The following is a 13,277-nucleotide window of genomic DNA, read 5'->3' as shown; positions in this document are numbered from 1 at the left end:
ATAAAAAAATTAAATAATAATTTATCTATAAATACAAATAAACTGATAAATAGCCCACAGAATCTCTTGTAATAGTATCACCTATTATCCAGGAAGTTATTTTAAGCATGTCTGCTAGCCTTAATACGTTAGACAAAAATTGTGGCCTATTTACAATGGAGAAATATGTAAAATAATTCAAATGCCACCATGGCTGAACATAACAATGTAAAGTGGAGAAGAGGGCAGGTCCCAGTTTAACATTCCTAAGTGAGGTTGGAGCCCTGATACATAACGCTATGTTTTACCCACTATAGATCCTTCAAAGATCCTGTGCTTTTCTTTTCTCACTGCGGATGAAACAGGATTTTGTATTACAATATGGTATCTATGTATTTAAGCAATTTAGAGGCCATTGAACAACTCTAGGTGGCAGATAGTTTAAAAACCAGTATAGAATACCACAAAAGAAAAAAAATCATAAGCAGCCCAAAGACAAACTAATTTCATTTAGTATGAAACAGTCTTCTGTTTTATCCTTTTTAATTTCTCCCAGAGCAACAGCTGAGGCAAGAGTACAAGAATTACATAGTGTACTAAGCCATAATATGATTACATTTTGGACTTGGAGCATAGTACGTGAATCCTGAAACTACATTATTCAAAAAGCTAGTTCAAGTAGTAATGGATGAAAGCCATTACTGCACTTTTATTACACTGCACTTCTCCTTCCTTTCTACGCCTGTGGGTTCTAAAAATGACTGATATTGCTCATCCAACAGCATGATGATGATGGTACTCATTCAGTCAAGTCCAACCCTTTGCAATTCTCTGGGCCAGGTCTCTCCACATCTTCTGATCTTGCACTACTTCATTGAGTTTTTCTATGCTGTAGCTTGTGTCAGCTTTGATAAGTGTCCAGCCACCGTGTTCTTTCACAGCCTGGGTTCCTTTTGCCGCTAATTCTTCCAAACGTAATTGCTTTCTTCAGTGAATTCCCACATGACATGGCCAACTGCACATGCAAGTCAATACTGAAATATATACATATGCAAGTCAATACTGAAATATATCTGCAGAGCCAGATGTGCTGCATTAAACCATTTCATCCTGATGTTTACTACTTAAAAAAGTTAAAAATATTTGCAAATAATACAATCAGCTTTCCATTTCATCTGCACATTTATAGGCCTTGCAGAAGAAGAATTAGGAATGGGAAAGTAAAGGTTTAGATGAGTTCATCAAAGTTATATTTATGTACTACAGAATCCTGACTGGTCGTTTTGGACAATATTTTCCCATGAACTCATATAGATTGGAAAGACTTCTTTGCTTCATTTCATTATCAATCACTCCAAGAAGTATATAAAGGCAATTCAAGGCCTCAGACATAGGATGTTGGGGCGCCTGTTCTGTGAGATGTTGCAGGGCTTCCTATGTGGTTTGATTCTCGGTTACTTTCATGGGGCATATTACATTCTATTTCTAATGCTGTACACCATCCAGAGTCACATATGGCCATATAAATCCAATAATCAAATAAGATCACATCCAGGTATTCACCTTATTTTCCTTGCTGTAAGAAATTACACAGATCAGTCTAAAGTATTTAATAAACTGCCCAAGAAGAAAGCAAAAAAGAAAAACTGGAAGTTGGGGCAGGTTTTCACAAATAATAGAAATTAAACACTGTTACTGAAGCCCAAGCAAAAGTAGACATGGGCTACAAAATATTATAGAACAGTGTAACTTCTTTGAGATGGGCTTTATAACTGTTCATCCAGATGCCTGTTTTTCAGATTCATTATATTGCCTCATCCGTTCCTCCAGTTCTGGACGGAAGTGACGAATTAGACCCTGTAAAAAATCAAGCACAGGAGTTACCCATTAAATACACCTGTAGCATTCTCTGTACTCCAACCTGAGGCCTCCCTACAAAGTCATTTCATTTCTAGCCCTCCCTCAAGCAAATTGTGTGATTCTTCAGCACATTCTGAAGTAAAGAGGAAATTACCTGCACAGGCCAAGCAGCCCCATCTCCCAAGGCACAGATAGTGTGACCCTCAATTTGTTTGCTGATTTCCCAGAGTGCATCAATTTCTGCCACTTGTGCATTGCCTCTCACAAATCGCCACATGACCTTGTTCATCCAGTCAACACCTGTAGGAAGGGAATCAACATTAGAAGTGGAATACAAAGCCTCACGAAAATCAGCAAGGCAGGACAATACTGAACATAGAAGTCTAAATTGATTTTGCTGCCCACGTTACAGGTTTTTTTTCCTGACCTTGGATTGGAAATTTCCCTCCACAGGGATTTTCAGATATCTGTTTCAACTGTATTTTAAATAATACTGGCATAAGCAAAATAATTCGAAAGTCTATTCACATTTTTTTTCCCAATCCCAATCCTAATTCAGAGAATTCTGGGATAATTTTGCTAATACTTCAAAAGGTTTGAATAAAGGTTCAAAAGATTTGAACTCACCTTCTCGGCAAGGTGTGCACTGCCCACAACTTTCGTGCTTGTAAAATTCAATGAGGCGGGCAATGGCTCGAACTATATCGGTCTGGGGAGAAAGAGAAGAAAATGAAGATGTTTCATACACAAAACCCAGAGAAATAACTCTAGGGAACATTGCTTACCGATTTGTCCATGACAATGAGAGCTGCTGTCCCAAGCCCGGTCTGTGCCTCCACTAAGGCATCAAAGTCCATCAGAACTGTCTCACACACTGACTTGGGGATGAGCGGAGTTGAAGAGCCTCCAGGAATCACAGCGAGCAAGTTATCCCAGCCACCTCTAATGCCGCCTGATCAGAGGGCAGAAACATACCATGAGGCCTGGCTTTTTAGATGATTGGATCAGGTCAACATACAAGAGGAACAAAATGAACTAAAAAGCTGAGCCCACTAATACAGGTATCTAAATTAAAGTGACAGCTCATTCTTTAGGGTAACTAAGTCATTCTCACCTGCATGTCGTTCAATTAAATCACGCAATGGTATTGACATCTCCTCTTCCACAGTACAAGGGGTATTGACGTGGCCTGAGATATTGAAGAGCTTAGTGCCAGAGTTGCGCTCACGTCCAAAGCTAGCAAACCAGGTACCTCCTCGACGGCAGATGGTAGGTGCTACTGCAACTGTTTCCACATTTGCCACTGTGGTAGGGCACCCAAAAACCCCTAGAGAAAGAAAGAAAATGGGTTTACATTAACAACATTTCTGAACGATCTAAGGTGAAAAGGAGAATGGACCCAAGAATAATCAAAATGGGAGTACTATTAAATGGGATATCTGATAGGGACTTAAAAGTTATTTTAAGTGAAAAAAGTATGTTTATGGTTTTATAGATAATGAGTCTCATGTTGACTTGAGGAAGCATATTAGAAATTCACACACACACACACCAGTAGAAGGAGCATTTAAATACCTTACTGTTGTGTCTGCGCCCCCCCGCCCCCCGAGCCGGCCCTGCTGCCAGAAAGTGACTTGGAAAGTGAGGGGGAAGGGCCGTCATGACTTACCTCAGAAGCACCGGCTCCCCTGGCTCAGCTCCAGGAGCCAGAAGCAGGCCAGGTAGAAGAAATAATGAGGCCTCCATCCCCTGACTCTTCCCCCCACAGGCCACGCCTGCAGACCCAGCTGACAGCAATCAGGCTTGGTTGAATCTTAGGTTTCGTAGGCAGGAGAGGAGGGAACAACAGAAGCAAGGGTGGGGCAGGCCTAGGAAGTGCTGAGTCATGGAGCCACACCCCACAGGATATAAAAGGCAGCAAGAGCTGGTGTGTCTCTTTGTAACAGGCAAATCCACTGATTGACTAGAGCTGAAGTTTGTGACTCACCAGCGTTGTGGAAGATAATGAGGGCTATTGGCAGACGCTGGCTCTTTTGCTGCCAGAGCTGATAGTGCCGGCTAATTAAGCCATCATTCGGACGGAGGCGGAGGAGGACAGAACACTTACCTACATCTGCAGGAAAAGGAGGCTTGAGGCGGGGTTTGCCCTGTTTGCCCTCAAGGGATTCAATAAGTGCAGTCTCTTCACCACAAATATAGGCACCTGCCCCTCTTGTTACAAAGACATCGAAGTCATAGCCAGAGCCACAAGCATCCTTGCCCACCAGTCCTGCTTCGTAGGCCTCCTTGATTGCCACCTAATAAAGTAAGATAGCATTAATTACTACAGCCAAACCCCAAACACCGGTGACCTTGATTTCTGACCATAGAAAAAGGCAATCTAGCACAGGGGTCACCAACCTTTCGGACCTCAGGGACCACTAAATTCATAATTTTAAATTCCATGGACCACTAATATGATCTGGGTGACTGTGTGGGTGTAGCTAGTTGGTCATGTGACTGGGTGGGCATGGCCAACTCAATGTCACATCAGTTGTTAGTGCCCCTTGCCAGCCTCTACTCGCCCCTCCCTCCTCTCCTGCCTGCCCGGGCTCCTTAGGGCCCCAACAGGAAGCAGTTGTTGGAGTTAAGCAGTGACCATGAGAAATAGTTGGCAAAACAGCTGGCTCAGTTGGATCTGACCAAGAAGGAGGCTCAGCAGAAGCACCTCACTGAGGACTAGGAGCATAGGCTTTCCAAGCAGAGGGAAGACCTACGGGAATACAAGACCAGGTACTGGTGCCTGGAGGCTCAGCAGGCTGAGATGGTCAGCCAGTTCCAGGACATGATGTAGTCCCACTGGAACAAGATCCTCCAGCTCTTTGCCACCAGCAGCACTTCCCTCCAACCTTTGTCCAAAGCCCCGTACCAGGAGGCTGAAGCAGACCCCGAGTCAGAATTTCTTCCCCCTCTGACCCACACAAAAAGACCCCAAAGAAGGAGACTCTCTGCAGCAAAACAAGCATTCATTGCATGTATCTGGCCCAAGGGCTGTAGTTTGAGGACCCCTGATTTAGTGCAATATAAAAAATGCACATAATTTTTCTGCGGACCACCAAAATTTTCTCGCAGACCACCAGTGGTCCACAGACCACCAGTTGGTGACCGCTGATCTAACAGACAAAATTAGGGTAACCACAAGAGACAGCAGCTTACCTGCAAGTTTGATGCTTCATTGTAGAACTCTCCACGTATATAGATATAGGCAGCTCGAGCCCCCATAGATCTTCCTGCCACTAGGCAGCCCTCTATTAGTTTATGGGGATCATGACGCATAATCTCCCGATCCTTACAAGTTCCTGGTTCCCCTTCATCTGCATTCACTACCAAGTACTTAGGCCTGAAACACAGAAATAATTATATTCACCAACAAGACAAAAAGCCTCTCCATCAGTATGTGCTACAGTTAGTAATGCTACCTAATCTATTAAAGTTTACACACAGACTACATAACTAATCTATCCAGTTCAGGATCTTCACTTAGTCAATGATCATAGTGTTCAACTTCAGCTGCAAGGAAATAAAGGCTTAGGAAAACTTGAGCATACAAGTAAGCATCCTAAGTATTACTGAGGAAACTATATTTGTATTTCTGCAGCCACAGCAAATGATAATATTTTAGCCATATGGCAAACTAGGCTGGAAAAAGGTGAATTTTGAGCAAGAGCACACACAGAGATATTTAAAACTGACTTTTTCAAGTACGAATCTTACACTCCATTCACCTAGCTAGCAAAACCAACTATCCCCCCCTTATAGCAGGTTTTCTGGATAAGAAGTCCAGAGATCTGGCTGCTTCACAGAGCCAATCTTTCTAGAGAACACTACCTTTTTTGAAAAAGAGAGAAGAAAAGATGGGTTTAAAGCTTTTGAAACAGATATAAATCATTCCTCAAAGCTCAGATACACGATTTAAAACGTAAAAGACTGAAATGGAAATCACAGTTGCAAATTCTAATTAAAATAAATGGCCTTCCAACCCAAAAGTAGAAGGAAAAACTATAGCTTAGTCAGGTTCTGCACAAGAAGACAGGCAGAGTCTAATGTTTGAAACTACGACGTTCATAATTAGTACCACACCTGCCATCTGGAGGCTTATTCATAAAGCTCCACTTAAGACCAGTGGGAAAACCAGCTCCTCCACGGCCTCTCAGGCCTGAAGTCTTTATTTCATTCAAGATCCAATCAACACCCTTCAGCAGAATTTCCTTGGTTTTATACCAGTCACCTCGACTCAAAGCCCCTTTCAACCTAGAGACAAAAAAGAAAGAGTCACGCATATTAACTCCATTTTGTAAATAAATTTAGAGCTTGTTTATATTAAATAAATTTAAACCCCATCTGGGATTATTCAGGTATCTCAGAATATGATAGCAGTTTAATGTTGTGGTTAAGATACTGGACTAAAAACTGGGAAGCTGCAAGTTCTAGTCTTCCTTTAGGCATGAATATGATTTAATTATGATTTTGACCCAGTTGGTCTCTCTTATATAGAAAAATAGGAGGCAGGAGCATTTTGATTCTATTTTGAGTTGTACCAATAGGTGCAATCTAAATACATGTAAAATTGGAAATGTTTGGAATTAGGAAATATGTCTTCCTCTTGTAGATGAAGTTGAGAGTCCTCACTTCTAACCACAATAATGACAAAATGATAAAACATGCATCATGATGTCATGTCCTCTGTATTTGTAGCACAAGTAAGTAAAGGGTAGAATTTGCATCACACTGCATGTTTCATTGCTTATTCTCTTAGCCCCTGTATGAAAACTGATAGTTATAGAATTAACAAGCATTAGCCTTCACTTTGCTATTCTAAAACAGTGGTAAAATCTAAGAAAAATGCAACAAAAATAGGTCTTCCTTTAGCTCTCCATCTCTTTCTTTTTCTTAATTCCCTCCCCAAAGTCAGAAGAGAGACTAAAAACAAGCAGAAAGATGTGGGGTTTGATTAAGGCTTCCAACTCTATCCATGGTCATGCTGACACCAAGCAGATCTTGCGGATTTTTCTTCTCTATTTTCTACTGTATGCAAAATAGTAGAAGCAAGGATAGGACAATATCCTGGCATTCTTTTCCTTTATGATAACCAGAAAACCTGAAAAGTAGTAGTTGCACAAATAAATGCACGATCACAAAATTGTGCAGTGCCAAAATATCAAAGAAACTTAATTGCCAAGACAGCAATTTTGCAAACAACCAATGAATACACACAACTACAGAAATTTAAAACAATTACAGTTGTATTTAAGTAAACCACAACTGTTAGATAAGTAGAAAAATATTTTTGGCAGCCTATAATTCATTCACTAATTAAATGTTTAATCCTCCATTTTCTTCATAACTTTTTTTCTCCACTAGCTAAAAAAGATTTGAAAACTATATTTTTCTGTCAGCAAGCAAAATATATTCTACATTTTTGTTTCTCACCTCCAATCATGACGTCCATAAAGATTAGTAAAAATGCGATCCTCATCTTTGAGGGGACCAAATTGAGTTTTCTTTGGGGGTGCCTGTCAAACAAAAAGAAATAGCTTTAACTTTGAAAAAAAACATACTACAAAAATAGGACAAAAGCAAAAAAAAAAAAAAACCAAAAAAAAGGGGGAAATAAATCTCTTTTCCCAAAAGCTAAGCACAGAAACTGAGCCATCTTCATAATAGGCGAGAAAAAAGCACTCTTCCCCCAAGAATATATATTCCAAAACACCTGTTCATGCTAAAATTAGAAATAACTAAAAAGCACGTTGGAGGAATCCAGGAGGTCCAAAAAGCAGGACTTTGGAGTTCTCCATCATCCATACCCTAATCCTTCCCTTATTTCTCTAATTCAATCCTTTTTTGAATCTAAAGCACAATATTGAACAAAACGATAGTTCTGTGGCACACCGCAAAATTATGAAATGCATACAATATTTTTAAATATGTAAGACGTGTTTTAAGAAGTTAAAACTATTTTAATAGTATCTGCACTGTACTGCATATACGGATGACACAGAACATGCACAGCACAAAAAGGGGGGGGGAAATTACATAAGGCAAAAATCTCTTGGCACACTAGAAACAAGCCCATGGCACGCCTATGCCCCGCGGCAAGCTAGCTGAGAACCACTGCTGCAGTTGTATAGGTCCCCATCCCTTCTCCCCTTTCCCTTGTTGAAAAAGAAACAAAAGAACGGAAGGTAGAAGTCACCGATTCTGGAGCAGCGGCGGCGGAAAAAAAGCGAGCCGGAATGCAAATCGGACGGAGGCGCAAGGACTGAGCCCCCAACATAGCGGAGAGCGAAGGTGGGGGGGTGTTTCTCCCCTGCTGCAGCTCCTAACCTCGTCACCTTCACCTGTCAGGCGCAATAATAATACGTCACGATGTTTCTCTTCGCTCTTCCCGGAAGACCAGAGACAGGGCAACTTCCTTTGGCTTCTGGCATCACGGGAATTGTAGTTCCACAAGGAAGTGCATACGATCGCCAACCCGTTTTTAGTGCTGAATAAATGACGGACTGCAGCGAAGGTTCGGTGTTTTGGAGCAAGTGGTTATGGGTGTGGAATAGAGCAGTATATGTGCGTAGCATAGTGGTTGATGTTTATAAAGGTAAATTTTCCTCTCGGATTTGTTTGAAACATGTGTGACAATATTTAGGATCCTTTTAAAAAAAAAATAACTTATCGGATATGCAAGGGACTATTCCGAAATCTATTTTCAGTGAGTGAAATTTCACATATGTGCTTATGGCAGAAGTTTGTAATTAAAAGATTGCAATAAATTAATATGTTTATAGCAAAATCAACAATTTTTTACTAAGTACTGGGCATCTTTTCCATCTAGTCTTGATTGTTGCAGTTAACTGCACAACCATCTGCAGCCTTTTGAAATGCAACTCATAGTAAAACTTGGATCATACAATTAACTCACTTCTCTTGTCAGGTTAGGTCAAAGATTTTACGCATTTTAGGATTCCATCTGTGAATCTTGCTGTACACGTTTTGATAGCCTGCTTGTGAACTTGTTACACAGTTGTTACAGTAAAATAATTGCAGTCATAAAACCCTACAGAATATTTATTATGTATTGGATTTGTCATATGTGAAGTTAGCTGGGTAGTAGTCAACCAGGTACTTTAAGGAAGTTCATAAAATGGGCATAACTAAAGATACAGCAATTTGCCATTTTATCCAATTTAAAAATATTTTTCCATCATTTTAATAATGATGGGCTGTTTACTGCTTCAAATATGTATTATGTATTTTATGTATATGTATTTTATGTAACTAGTCATTGGGCTATACAATGGCTATAAATCCCACATGTATGTTAGATGTCTTCAGTTTTAATATTGTTTATAATTTTGTGAACTTTCCATTCTACATATTCCTATCTTCTAAAATGATATAATAGTGCTTTTTCCACAAAAATGTCCTCTATTGGCTTGCTTTATTTACTTATTTTAGTTAGTTGGTAAGGATTTATCCTGCTTTTCAGCCAAACATATTCTCGGAATGTAAATATAATTAATTTTAAAAATGCTCATAGGCTTGCAGTTTGCAGGATCATGGCATGGCATGAAAAGAAGAGGAAAACAATTTCTTTTTAAAGTTAAATAATATATAGTTCTAGAAGCTGTTTTCTGTAATAGTTTCTTCTTAAATATGAAGTATTCTGATTATGCTTCTTTCTGTACCTGGTACACAAAGGATCACAGCTTCTGGATCCCTCCATTTCCATTAGCTCCACTGTGGCTTGCCTTTGCCAGTTTGCCTCATTTTCAGAAAGATGCTAATCTGTTCTGCCAGGAAGAGGATTACATCACTGATCTCTCTGATCCTGTTGATTCTTAGTCCGAGAAGGATGATCCCATTATACTGGAGTGTACTTTAGCATAGTAGTTGCATGGAAGTGCTCCAAATTCTAAAGAGGGATCATCAATCATACATAGATCTTGGAACATAACTTTCCAATCCTCATTTGTAGAAAGGCCAGCCTAGCTATTAGGCAGTGAGATACCTACCTCAGACAAAAGATGCAGGGAGGCATTACAGCAGTATCTCCAACTTCACTTGACCCTCCGAACCCTAGCTTTTCTGTTCTGTAAGTATTCCCATCTTTCACAGATAGTATTGCTGCTTGCACATTGCTAGCCCGGATAGCAAGAAGCTAGAGGCTTGCATTACCAATATCTTAGGTAGTATCGCTGAACAAAACACCAACCAAACACCTAACCAAGTAAGCAAAAAGGACAATTTTGATCAATGAATAAGAGGCATGACCATATGACACACATCAGTGCATGGAGAAATGAAGTGGAAAGGTATAATCCCAAAAGTTTTAACCAAAAACTTTCTACTATTGACCTCACCCCATTCCTAAGAGGACCATAAGGGGCGTGCATAAGAGCACAAACGTGCCTACCGTTCCTGTCCTATTGTTTTTCTTTTTTCTTCTTCTTATATATATATATATATATGCTTATACCTTCTAATATTCCCTCATATATATGTTTATATACTATATAATCTTTTTGTGTGATGCTTATATATATTGTTGTGACAAATAAAATAAATAAATAAATAAAATAAATAAAGGTATTGAATGACAAAATGGCAGGAAGAGCTTATGCCATCAAACTAGTACGCCCTTCTCGAGTAGAGTGAAGGAGACAATTCTACTGCCAGTGTTGAAGGTAAAGTTAAGCTGTTAGTATATATTTAGCAGAGGGACACCTTTTTGTCCACTGCCTCACATAGCAAAATGTCTTGAGCTCCTAGTAATAGTAGTTTGTGATGGTAATACAAAGAACAGTCTGTTGCTAACAGAAACATCAGAAATGCATATGAAGAACTACAATCGTAGCACCTAAAACAAAAATCAGTTTCTTGATTAACAAGCATGCCCATGATTTTTAGTACAATCATATGGAAGTCCCTGCCCATTTATATGTTCAAAAAATAGGAAGAGTTGTCTGTGGCCCTCAACCCATATAGTAGTCCTGAGTCTAGCATCACCCTACTGAAATTCGTTTATAATCCAGCAATTTATGGCAGAATTGCCCCCCCCCAAAAAAGGGGGCTAACGGGGCGTGGCCATGACCGTGGTGGGGTAAGGACCTTTCCTTCACTTCACAGGGCTTAATAATGAAGATTTATGAGGATTAATGCTGTTTGGAATGCACCGTTATGGATGAAAGTTAATAAATCATGAAGTGGAAGTGTTAATAGCCCAGCAGACTGAATTTAAAACTGGTAGGTCATCTGAAACTGCTTGAATTAAGGAGTTTTTACTGCGTGGGATGACCGAACTGGCAGATACAATGAGTTTGGAATAAACTGCTGTCTTTTGCTTTCCTTATTATAATTATCGTGTTCTGTGTTAAATGCTGAGGCTAAGGAATATCAAAGACTGAATTTGCTAATGAGAAGAATTTTAATTGAAGAGATCGATCTTTTGTGCTGGACTGACTGGCTGACTGGCTGAAGAAGCTTTATTAGGTGGATATTTTTTTTTTATTATTTTTCTTTTGAGAGGAAATTAATAGCTTGTTTATATTACAGAAAACAAAAAAAGGACTTTGTTTTGAAGTTCAAGCTGGTTTGTTTTGTTTTTTTTTTCTCTGCCGACGTGGAGAAAATGGCGCTGATTAAGCTGTGAGGTAATTGTGTTTCTTTGTGGAGTGAATATGACTCATAAGTTACTGATAAGCTACTAACGAGTGCAAATAAGCCGCTTCGCTTCAATTAAAGATTGTCGCCCTTGATCTTCATCAAGACCCTCTGTAAAATTGGTTTGACTGCTGTCCTTTGATCTTCACTAAGACTCTTTGAAAAATTGGAATCCCAGTTTGAGAAATTTTTGGTTTTTTTTTTCAAAATGACTCAACAACTTTCAGAAAGCAGCAAATTGCTGCAGCTTTAAATAAAATTGGGGAAAAATAGCAGCACTATCAGGCGTATAGATAATTTGACATTTAAAACTGACATCCGTGCAAAATTTAAAGCAAGATATGAATGATAACTTTGCTAAACAAAAGAGGAAATGACAATGATTAAAGATGAAATGGAGCAGCTGCATGTGCATGAGGCAAAAGTAGATCGGCAAATTGGCAAAATATTTTATAAAATGAGCAGCAAGATAAGAGAATTTGTCTTTTGGAAGAAGAGATGAGGAAATATAATTTTGTTATCAGAGGAATCTCGGAAGAAAGGAAGATAAATTGAAACAGCGGGTTTTGAAATGGATTAATGATTTGGATCATAACTTACGTTCACAATAGCAGACCTGGCAAGCGTTTTAGAATTGGATATAGAAGGCAAAATGGTTCTAACAGGAATGTGCTTGTCAGGTTCGCAAATCTTGGTGATAAGTTGGAAGTTATGGCCAAGTTAAGAGAGTTGGGAGATGCTTTGAAGTTTGAAGGGAAGACTATTCAAGTCTTCCCGGATATATCAAGAGAAGAAAGGGCATGGAGATTTTTTAAAACCAATTACAAAAGTTTTGAGAGATAATGGAATTAAATACAATTGGAGGCCACCACAACAATTGAAATTTTTTATAAAGGAAGGATGCGTACAATCACCCCAGATATAGATGCATTATTATATTTACGGAGCTTGGACTGATTGAGATGGAGGATTTAATGGAGATAAAAGATCAAATGCTTCAGATGGGTGGAACATATGGAAACATCAATCTCAGAAGAAGAAAAAGGGGCTATTGGAGGCAAGACTCTAAAGGGTTAAAGAGGAAAGAAATATCACCTGTGTTGGTTGAACAGAAGAAGAGTCGTGAGGATACAGTAGGAGAAGAAGCAGATAAGAGTCTTGGAAAATATGAAGCTGAATGCGGGTCATCGCTATCTTTTTTTTGAGTGATGAATTTAAATAGACAGCCGAAAGAAGTGCCCGGGCATTGGCACGTCCCTCTCCCCATTCTCTTTATAGAGGCGAAACCGATGAGGATGTGGGGAAGAAGATTGTTTGTATTTTATTGTTTGTTTTGTTTTTGTTTTTTTTGTTTTCTTATTGTTGTTTATATGGTAGTTTAATGTCGGGTGGTGGGGGCACAGAAAGGAAGATGCGGGATAGGATTAAAAATTTATATTTTAAATGGGAGTTATAAAAATAATGTCATGGAATGTGAAGGGTACAGGAATCAGATTAAAAGAAGAAGATTGGAGCTTAAGATTAAAAGGATTTACCAGACATTTTATTTTTACAAGAAACCCATCAGAAATCTGAAGATTCAAATAGAATGTATATAAAAGGTATGCAAATATATGAAAAGCATTTGGAACTTCAAAAGCTAGAGGAGTTGCAACACTGATATCAGATAGGGTGTACTTTGAAAACATAAGGTAATTTTGGATGAAGATGGAAGATATGTAATAATTGTTGGAAATCTTAATGAG

The 13,277-nt window shown here is 39.1% G+C and overlaps 1 protein-coding gene across 2 annotated transcripts; it reads right to left on the bottom strand.

Annotated features, from left to right (window-relative positions):
- Positions 1-505: 505 nt before the first annotated feature.
- NDUFV1 (NADH:ubiquinone oxidoreductase core subunit V1) lies at positions 506-8,229 on the bottom strand. Of its 2 annotated transcripts, XR_009151889.1 has the most exons (11): positions 8,072-8,229; positions 7,309-7,391; positions 5,959-6,129; positions 5,035-5,218; positions 3,947-4,136; positions 2,954-3,166; positions 2,625-2,791; positions 2,467-2,548; positions 1,994-2,139; positions 1,543-1,836; positions 506-1,013 (listed from the first exon to the last, which is right to left on the bottom strand). XR_009151889.1 is itself a non-coding variant. In XM_058154748.1 (10 exons), exons 1-10 carry the CDS (start codon positions 8,150-8,152, stop codon positions 1,756-1,758), a joined length of 1,398 nt encoding a protein of 465 aa, XP_058010731.1. In that variant the 5' UTR covers positions 8,153-8,229; the 3' UTR covers positions 506-1,755. The 2 variants fall into 2 exon arrangements, 1 of the variants encoding a protein (XP_058010731.1); XM_058154748.1 differs by having other exon boundaries at positions 506-1,836.
- Positions 8,230-13,277: the final 5,048 nt, after the last annotated feature.

This window comes from Ahaetulla prasina, chromosome 1 (assembly GCF_028640845.1).
Source record: "Ahaetulla prasina isolate Xishuangbanna chromosome 1, ASM2864084v1, whole genome shotgun sequence".
Classification (NCBI taxonomy): Eukaryota; Metazoa; Chordata; class Lepidosauria; order Squamata; family Colubridae; genus Ahaetulla; species Ahaetulla prasina.
Note: the sequence above shows the minus strand (reverse complement) of the source record. Positions and strands in the feature narration are given on the sequence as shown.